Source organism: Lipotes vexillifer, unplaced genomic scaffold, assembly GCF_000442215.2.
Source record: "Lipotes vexillifer unplaced genomic scaffold, Lipotes_vexillifer_v1.1 scaffold1010, whole genome shotgun sequence".
Classification (NCBI taxonomy): domain Eukaryota; kingdom Metazoa; phylum Chordata; class Mammalia; order Artiodactyla; family Lipotidae; genus Lipotes; species Lipotes vexillifer.
In genome coordinates, this window is record NW_006794157.1 from 759,580 (window position 1) to 769,656 (window position 10,077).

A 10,077-nucleotide genomic window follows, 5' to 3' on the forward strand; every position below is an offset into this window, starting at 1 on the left:
AATAAATTAATGTTTTGCTCGATCACAATGTACATTTTTGGGTTGAGTCATTAGAAAGTAAGTTTTGACATCATGATACTTCACGCTCAACCACTTCAACCTCTATCTCCTAAGAAAAAGCACTTTCTCCTCTACACCCGCAAGACTATTATCATGTCCAGGAAACTGAACATTGTATTATCAAATCATCAGTACAATCCAGTTTGAATTTCTCCATTTTCCCTAAAAATGTCCTTTATTTGCTTTCCCTGCCCGCCGGCCCCAACTCCCCTTAAATTCATGAGCCAGTCAAGGGCCACACTCTGTATTGGTTGTCATGTCTCTTTGGTTTTCTTTAATCTAGAAGCCTCTGACATTTGTTTTTTGTTTTTTGTTTTTTTTTTACTTTCATGACATTGGCATTTTTGAAGAGTCCAGGCCAGTTATCTTGTAGAATATCCCACAATTTAGAACCGTCTAGTAGCTTTTGATGATCAGATTCAGATCATACGTTTCGGCAAGACTTCCACAGTGAGGCTGTGTACCTTCCACTGTGTCACCTCAGGAGCCCCTCATGTTAGTTTGTCTTGTCGCTGGTGAAGCTAGATTTCATCACTGGGTTAAGAGTTGTGCTCTAGTTACAATCTAGAGGGATGGGGTCTTCTTAACTTGTTCACATTAAAGTTATTTGCAAATTAGTTTTCATGGAAAATCTAGATGCTTATGTTTTTCTGATTCTCCATTTCTCATGTAGCTGCTCAGTCAGGAATACTTGACAGAACAATTTCTCTGATGATGAAGAATCAAACACCAGCGAAGAAGGTTTGTATGCCTTGTAAGAATCACTGTGTCAATTTACCATCTTCCGTTCTGCATGAAAACAGTGTTTTCCCACAATTTTGCCACTTTCTTAATTAGTTTCTCTGATATGGGCACTTCAGTTTTTGCCTTTAGTGTATTCGTGTTATATAATTTCTATTTTTTCACTGTATAAAAAATTAGAATATACAATAAAAGAAAAAAATTGCAACTGCTCAGAGTAAATAATAAATTCTAAAGTATCTACATAGCACCATGAAAGAAGCCACTTTCCAACTCTGTCTCATGGCCGATTTTAGTATGATGGCTACACGTCGTGTCCGCTGGTGACTGGCTACAACCGTGTTATTCTCGCGGAATTTGACTACAACGCTCAGCCCCTGGAAACCTTCCCCTTTGACCAGAGCAAAGAGAGGCTTTCCATGTACCTCATGAAGGCTGACATGATGCCGTTCCTGTATTGGAATGTGATGCTAAGGTCAGTGCATTGTCTGGGGGAGAGGCACAGCTGTTAGCAGATCTCACCGACTTGTGCAGGGCGGTTGTTTCCAAAAGGCCTTCCAGCTTCAGGAGATATGACGCCGAGCAGGACTGTCAGCAGGACTGTCAGCAGGACTGACCCCGAGCAGGTCTATGAGACCTTGCTGTGCCAGGTCTCATAGATTAGTGACGGCCGCCTGCGAAGGGTTCTGAAGCCTCAGCCAGATGTGGTGGGAAAGAGGCTGCCCTGGGTGAGGGAAGGGAGCCCTAGCACAGCTACCACCCACAGGGGATGCAGCCTGTTGTCTCCATTATTGGCAGTGACCGAGTCTTCTGTCTTCCAGTTTCTGGTTCTCTCTTGCTGCTGGATAAATAATAGTAATCATCATAGTGAATCACTTTGACATGTCAAGTACTTTATCATCTGCTACCTTGCTTTTGTTTTTATTATGTTACAGGACAAAGAAAACATAGCGATTAAGAGCATAAGCTTTGGAGTCTGACCTTTGTTTGAATCACGTGTCTGCCATTTACTAGCTGTGTGTCCTAGGGCCACTTGCTTAAACTCTCTGTGTTTTAAGTTTCTCATCTGCAAAATGAAAGTAACATTGTCTTCCTCACAGGATGGGGAAGAATGAGACAATACATAAAGAGACAGCTACATAGTAGGCATTCAAGTAGTAAACAGAGTACCAAACTTAATAATTCCTCTTTTTTTGTTGCAAAAAAAATGATCTCATTTGACTTTCCTAAACCCTTTAAGAAAAGTAAGTCAGAATATCGATACCAGTGTTTTTCATCCAGGGGTGGTTTTGCTCCCCAGGGGACGTTTGACAACATCTGGAGATACATTCTGTTGTCACAACTGGAGGGGATGCTACTGGCATCTAGTGAGCAGAGGCCAAGGATGCTGTTAAACCGGACAGCCTCCACCACAGAGAAGTATCTGGTCCAAAATGTCAATAGGGCCGAGGTTGAGAAACCCTGACCTATACTTAATTCATGAGCAGGTGAAAGTAGAAAGGATTGCAGTCTGCATGTAGTAGGGGCTTTGTTTGGCTGAACTGAGTCAGCAAGTTCAGGCTCACATAGCAAGTCAGTGTCAAAGCCAGGACTTGTCCCCTCCTAGTCCTGGGATCTTTCTACTTCGCTGTCAGTCTTGCTGTATGGCCTGATAAGTGTTTTGTGTGAGCAGCCACCAGGCTGGCCGAAGTCACCCCCATCTTTTCCGACGCAAAGAACTTTTCTGTGTCATTTCTTACAGGGGTTACTGGGGAGGACCAGCCTTTCTGCGGAAGTTGTTCCATCTGGGTAGGAGCTGAGGATGGCTCAGCTTCTGGGTGGCTTGGAGGGATGGCCATCCATCCTTGGATGGCTCCTGGACCAAAATCACAGCCACTGATTGACCGCGAGCAGCATGAAGAACTCAAAATCTAACCCCGTAAAGCATTTACTGCTGGATGATGGTGACCAGATGCCTCCCTTTTCAGTCCCTCTGGACAGCCACCATGCAGGCTGCCCAGGATGACTTTGATTCTTTGGAAATACGCAAGTGAAAGAATAGACTTCTATTTTTTAAATAAAAGCTTGCCATTGATTGACATTCTGTGAGAAAATCCTATCTTGACTAGTGGAATGAAAAGTTACGGTCCTGGGGAGGAAAAGATGGTGGTGGTGGGATAGCTTTACCTGTTATCTACTTCGAGTATTCAACTGGTAGCGGGCCTAATTTCACCAGAGCCTGTTTGGATTTACAGAAAACAAGAGTCATTCCAGGGAGAAGAGTATTTCAAACAGTGTCTGTGAAAGCCCCAAAGACGTGCGGCCTAGAACTGGTGCTGCGGGAGCAGTGGACCGAGAGTCCGGCTGCTGCCCCTCTGCTCCGCCACCATGTTCACGCGGAGGCCACGTTCTCCTAGCCAGTGACTGATGCGGGGAGGGGGGTGGGCACTCATGCTGGCCTATTCCTACAGGATATGGAACTCTTCTTCCTGGCAACTCTGGCTCCAGGATTTCCCATTAACCTGGCTGAAACTTTCTCGGGACTGCATCAAGCCTGAGGTGGTTCTTTCCCATCCCTCCTTCCTTCCCCTCCTCCTTTCCCAGGTGTCCCTGCGGAATCATGGTCTGAAAGCCCTCCCTTGCCTTCTCCTGTTCCTCCTTCTTTAGCCTTGACAGACATTTCCCCCAATAAATCTCTTGCAAATCTAATTCTCTCATGGCCCCTGCTTTGCCGAGAACATACAGCGAGGATGGCATTGATTCAGTCCCAATTTTGGCCAATAAAATTTTGAATGAGATCGCATTGGAAATATTGCAGGAAATAGTTGCAGTTTATTTGAAGTTCAGCAGCAAAATCATTTGTTCCCAACCAGTTTATTTGGAAGCTTGCAGTTTCAGTTCAGTCTGGTATTTGAAAGCTTTGCATGTTTCACATTTATTTATACACTCCACCAAAGGGCATTGCTTAGCAGTCTATGCAATGCCTTAGATTTTCATTAACAGTTTAGAGTTCAAAACTAAACTGTTACCTAGTTTAGGTAGCAGTGTTACCTAGGGTTGCTAAGTCTCTCTGGTTTCCTGAAGTTCCCTGATGACTTTAGAAACTCTGCTTAGGCATTCATTCATTAATTCAGCAAGGATTTACTGAGCTGCCACGAGCTGCCAAGCACTGTCTTGGCCCTGGAGATGCAGTGGTGAACCGACAGATAAGGGCCCTGCCACAGTTTTGTGGTTCCTAAAGGATAGTTTCCTCTCCTTTCCCTGGGATGCTGGGGAGCTTGCCAAAAGAGGCCTTGCTCTGATTTGGAAAGTAGACTTTCCTCAGTGGCACATGTTCTGAGGAGGATCGGGGTACCGTGCTAGCAGCAGACCCCTAATCTGGCACTAGAAATGGGAGATGTTTTCTTCATGACCACACATCTTCCTGTTTAACATCTGTTATTCTGGCATAGCTATCAATGGCGCCCCCTTTCACTCTCCGAAATGTCCTATTTGGACCATAGATTATACTGACCACTGTAGTGATCGCACTCAGCCCTCCCACTCCCACCTCAGTTCTAGAATGGGAGAGCAGTGCTATAATAGGTGGCACTGTTTTTCCCTCTATGCCGCTCTGAAACAGGCAGAGGTGGGGTGTTTCTGCCCTGTTCTCGGAGTCCCTGGGCCTTTACAGAGTTCCTGCCTGAGACCGCTGCAGCCTGCCTCCTGGTGGGCTGCTGAGTCAGCGAGAGCTGGGGGCTCTTCACCCCAAATGATCTTTCCCTGCAAGGTCCAAGAAGTCCTGGGAATAACCAGCCAGGACTCTCTCCCTAAACATGGACAAAAATGTATTTTCAGAGAGTGAGGCTGTGTCTCTGGGAATGGCTGAGGCTCCGGGGTGAGTCACTGTGAAATCCCTCCCGGGGTGAGCTGGAGCTTCTTGGGTCTGTTTATGATCATGCATTCCGAATAAACACCCAAGCATCAGGAAGTTGCCTCAGTTCACATTATGCTGGGCAGAATTTACTGCTGGGGCTGGAGGGAGCAGTAACCATTATTGGTCAGTACACTGGTCTTCAGCTCTTACTCCTCTGAGCTGGGAAAGATAGAAATGTGCTGAATTCCAGAAAAGTCTGGCCTTTGAAACCATATCTCCTTAACCACAAATGTGGGATCGGCCGAGGGCGAGGCCCTTCTCTGGGACTGCCTCAGGTTAGCCGGGTCAGCAGCAGGAAGTGGGGAGGGGTAAGACCAGGATAGGTGGTGGTTTCTCCAAAGGTGGTGCCTGGGGCAGGGTGAGGTTGCTGGTCTCACCCTGTGGAGGGCTCCAGCTCAGAGGCTGATGCCTGCAGAGTGCAGAAGTGACTCAGGGCTAGGACTGCTGACTTGGGAAATCCCTCCTTGCCCCCCCCCCCACCCTTGGTGTCAGCCTAGGGTGAGCTGTGGATATAGTGAAAACAGCTGGGTGGCAGCTTAGGGACCACTGAGATACAGGGAGGGAAGTGAGACTTAAGTCAGCAGGGAGAGCACAGGGTTTCAGATTTAGTTGGTTCTTATTTATTTATTTCTTTTGTATTAAAAACATTTTTGGTGTTTTTTTCCCCCCCTTATTTCTAAATTTTGTAGAAAATTCAGAGAACAGAGATCAACAAATGGAATAGAAATCACTCCAAATCCATCACCCAGTTGTCACAGCTAATAGCATCTTGGTGTCTTTTTCTCTAGTGTCCTAATATTGCTGTTACATATAAAAGTTCCTGAAAACAAATAGGATCATACTGTAAGTACTGTTTTGTGACCTGTGTTTTACACTTAATATGCGTTGAAGACCCAGGGGTTGGTTGTAGAGAGGAAGAGATCGGTGAGTAATTACTCAAGGTGCACAGATCATTTGTCCTGGCTGAGAAAACTGCTAATTAATTAATGTAACAAATATATGTCATGTGCCTTGGAGAGTATTGGTATATAGTCATCACTAGATACTTTTCTCACATAATCCTCCAATAACAGATAATTATCAAAGACATAGAAGGTCTTTTTGTGGAAGGTGGCTCTGTAATGCAACAGTTAAGAGTAGCTCCTCTGATTGTATGCACTGGATAAGTCCAGTCTGATTTTAAAGCAAAGTCCCTGCTTTATGCCCTAAGACCACAGACGGAACTTTCATTTGGGATAGGCTCATTGTGATCATTTCGGAGGGGTGGCGGGAGGAAGGAACAAGAGCAATGCTTTGGATAAGATGAGGCTTTCTGAAAGGATGAATGAAAACCAGGTCTCTCTGCGTAGGTTAACTGCCAAGTAGCTAAGGAGATAGCTTGTCTAATGCTAGAGAAAGTCAAGGCTAATACTTTGCAACAGATAGGTAGAAAGGTCACAAGACACAGTTGAGAAAGATGGATGGTGAAATATGGAACAGTTTTCTCCCCCAGTACTGATTTTTAAAAAGTAACTTCCCGGGAGGAGTGCATGCTGTGAACAACCCTAAATGAAGTTATAACTTTCCATGTTTGCATGCAGTAAAACTCCTGTAATTGCATCCCTCAGCTACAATTTGAGGCCACACCCAGGCCCGCAGTGGTGCAAAAAGGCAGGAACTCTGGTGCTGTACTGGCACAAGCTGGGTTCAGATTTCTCGAGGGACAGCTGGATAGAACACAGGATCTGGAGCCACAGACGGGGATTCAGGTCCTGGTGCTCCCACCGACTCGTGCCTCATAGCGTCCCACTAGTGCGTTTTCATCACCACTTTATAACCTGTAGAGTGGGTAACAATACCTACTTCACAGGGTTAACACAAGCATTAAATGAACTGAGGTATAGCTTTTAGCAGTTTGGCACATAGACTGTAGCTGTGATTGTTGTTGTTAACTCCAGTAGTTGAATGAAGTGCTCAGAAATACAGCTTCCCCTTAGACTAGAAATTCCTGCCTGTCTGTGAGAAATGGGGTCATGACGGCTCTCCAACATCCTTGTTCTAGCAAGACGGATTCTGTCACTTGATACCACCACAGATCCCTGCCTCATTTCGACAGACTTTCAGAGTTGGGAAATTGCCGGCATTATAGATTAGCCCATGTGGGGTAGTGGCTAAGAGTACATGTCTGGATCCAGCTTGCCTGGGTTGCATCCCAGATCTGCCTCTCACTGGCTGTGTCACCTAGGGGAAGTCCCTGAAACTCTCTGGGCCACTGGTTAACTTAGATCACAGAAGGCCCTTTGTATTCAATCTCTCTTGATCTCAATCAGTCCCAATCTCCAGGCTATATAAATACATATGATAGATATATACTATTGGTTATAGGCATTCACTGACTGCAAGAATTCACTATCAGCTACTCCCACAGATATTTTTGGGGCATCTAATAAACACAGGGCCCTGGGGATTCAGAGATGAAAGCCCTTGTCCTCAGTGAGCTCTGCTGGATTCTTTCCATAAAGCGCCAAGAGAGATGTCGCATCTGTGTGTGGTCATAACATTCAGAATATGCCACTGTCTTACACCAGACATTCAGGGAGAATATCCAGAAGAAGGTAAAGTTTGAGATGAGTCCCTGTATTAGCCAGGTCTCATTTGGTTCGGACAGAAATCCAACCCAAATAAGCCTAAGAGAAAAAGGAGAACTTATTGACTCATGTAACTGGGAAATTCAGGTGTTCACTTCAGAGTTGGCTAGATCTAGGAGTCATAATATAATCAAGGTGCTCTCTTTTCCCTTTCAATTCTCTCAATTCTTTTTCCCTCTGACTCACTCTCTGTGACAGACAGGCTTTCTCACTGTGCCCAGGGAAGAGGGCTACATGCATGTCCTCCTGGCTTGGCCTCCTTAGTGGAAAAAAGAACTTGGCTTTCTAAATGTCCACAGACCAGTTCTGGGGGAGGATTATGATTATCAGCAGATGAACAAATAAATGTGTTTCCTCTATCTGAAAGAGTGCTCTTTTTGTTGACTGCTGTATTAGCAGTACCTAGAACAGCACACAGTAAGTTCTCAGTAAATATTTGTTAGCTGAACGAACCAGCTACATTTTGGCCATGTGCCCACTTCATAGCTAGGGGAGTGGGGTTTGCTACCTAAAGAAGTAGATTGATGGACAAATGTTCTCAGCACTCCAAACCATTATTACCACTACAGTCCTGATCCGCGAGGAAGACTTGGCCAGGAGCAGAGGAGCGGAAACTTCCCAGGTGTGGGGAACAGTATGTGTAAAGGGATGCAGGCGGGAGGCTGTGGAGACTGTGGGTAACTTGGTATGTGTACGAGGGATACTGAACGACAGGAAGACGGTGGGAAATGGGCTTCTGGAGGATCTTGGGTTGGGATCTCTGATGTTGCCTTTTGTTCCTCCAGCCCCACCCTGGACTTTGTGCGTCCTGCTGTCTGCCCTGGGAGGCGGCCCAGCACAGGCCGTGCGAATGGTCTCCCCTGCTGTCTAGTTTCTGGTTGGGTTTGGCCAGTGTGGGTTGGTAAGAGGTGGGAGGGAGGAAGGAGGGTAAGGTTGGGGCATTTCTTTTTCTGGCTCCCTCCTGGCGGGGCTGTCTTGGCCCTATGATGAGGTAAGAACAGAAATTGAGAGTCGGAGTTAATTTGACAGAGATATTTTATATATGTTACCTGTTGGATCTAACAATAAAAAAATTGGGGCTTGTGTTGTTTTTTTTTTTTCTACATCTTTATTGGAGTATAATTGCTTTACAATGGTGTGTTAGTTTCTGCTTGATAACAAAGTGAATCAGTTATACATAGACATATGTTCCCTTATCTCTTCCCTCTTGCGTCTCCCTCCCTCACCCCCTCCCTATCCCACCCCTCCAGGCGGTCACAAAGCACCGAGCTGATCTCCCTGTGGGGGCTTGTGTTTTATGTGTTTTCAAATTTCATTTTTTCCCCAATAATTTTTAATTGTATTTTGCAGAAGTACTAGTCTGAGGAGAATTAGATTTTTAAAAAATCAAACAAAATGAAAACAAACCCCACAAATCTGGTCCTTCAGCACAGATGGCTGGAGAAGCCCCACTCTCTTTTTGGGCTCTGATGCCCTCTCCCTGCACCCATCCTGACGGGCACAAGGGTGGCAACAGCTCCCTGGCTATGAATCCCGAGGGACCTCACTGTGCCTGCGGTTCCCCCAACCTGGCCCACCTTTGTACATAAGCCCTTCGTGAATTAGCCTCACTTGACCGTGTCATCTGCTTTCTGTTGGGCCGCTGACTGACACAACGTAAACTCAAAGGGGTGCAGAACCACTGAAGGAATTTACGCGTGAATGAGAGGAGACTGTAGCAGCTTGGGTGAGCTATGGATTGAGGAGAAGACTCCAGACAGGCTGACCAAGGCCAGGGCCAACTAACTTCAGCAAGGAAGGGTGAGGGCTTGAATTAAGGCAGTAAGGAAGGAGAGGAGGGGAAAAATTCAGGAATATTTAGGATACTGTATGTCAGGCAAACAGAAACCACTATATAAATAGTGCAGGCAGAAAGGAATTGCAAAGTGCAGAGGCTGGCAAACTATGACCTGTGAGCCAAATTCAGCCTACTGCCTGTTTTTATAAATAAAGTTTTATTGGAACACAGCCATCCTCCTCCATTTCTGTATTGTCTAGGGCTGCTTTTGCGCTACAGTGGCAGAGCTGAGTAGTTGTGACAGAGACTGAACGTGGCCCTCAAAGGCTAAAATATTGACTAGCTGGCCCTTTACAGAAAAAACTTTACCAACTCCTGGAACATTGGGAAGTTGGTACATATAGAACTCTAGGAATGGCTGGGGAAACAAACATCATGGGCAAGTACTGCTGGTTTTCTGGGGGTCAAGAGGGTACAGAAATTGCAGGAATACTGGCCCCATTGATCTCAGGATTTGCCCCATCAAATCGGGTGATTGCCTGCAAGCCTATGCAAGCCTCATGTCTACAGACTGATATGCCAGCCATTGCCAAAGGGGAAGGGCTTCCCTTCCATCTTCAATCTGGAAGGCAGGTGCAAATGCCCCTCCCTCACTGGAAGACTTTGGATGAAACCAGCTGTCTTTTCCCAGCTTTCGTCCTTGATGCAGAGGTGAGTATAGGAGAGACAGGGGTACAGAAGCCCAGGGCTTTGGGATGACTACAATGGGTGGGGGATAGGGAGGCTGGGATGACTGCCAGACTTGGGTGACTGTGATGGATGACAGTGCTGCCACGGAGAGGGAGGGGGGTGGAAGGGAAGATTCAGGACAGGGAGAGAGGCACTGCCCGCAGGTTAATTTCCCAAATCCCTGCCAACTGTGGGGTCTCAGCCAAGTTCTGCGATGTTTTTTTTTTTTTTTTTTTTTTTTTTTTTTT

General features: G+C 46.0%; 1 protein-coding gene across 3 annotated transcripts in view; it reads left to right on the plus strand.

Moving 5' to 3' along the window:
• Nucleotides 1-2,894, plus strand: part of SQOR (sulfide quinone oxidoreductase) — a 50,985-nt gene extending 48,091 nt beyond the window's left edge. For all 3 annotated transcript variants that reach the window (XM_007467028.1, XM_007467026.1, XM_007467027.1), the window contains exons 8-10: nucleotides 734-801; nucleotides 1,098-1,276; nucleotides 2,543-2,894. In XM_007467028.1, the coding sequence (XP_007467090.1) occupies nucleotides 734-801; nucleotides 1,098-1,276; nucleotides 2,543-2,600 (305 nt within the window). In that variant the 3' untranslated portion in view covers nucleotides 2,601-2,894. The remainder of the gene's footprint in view (nucleotides 1-733; nucleotides 802-1,097; nucleotides 1,277-2,542) is intronic.
• The last annotated feature ends 7,183 nt before the right edge of the window (nucleotides 2,895-10,077 follow it).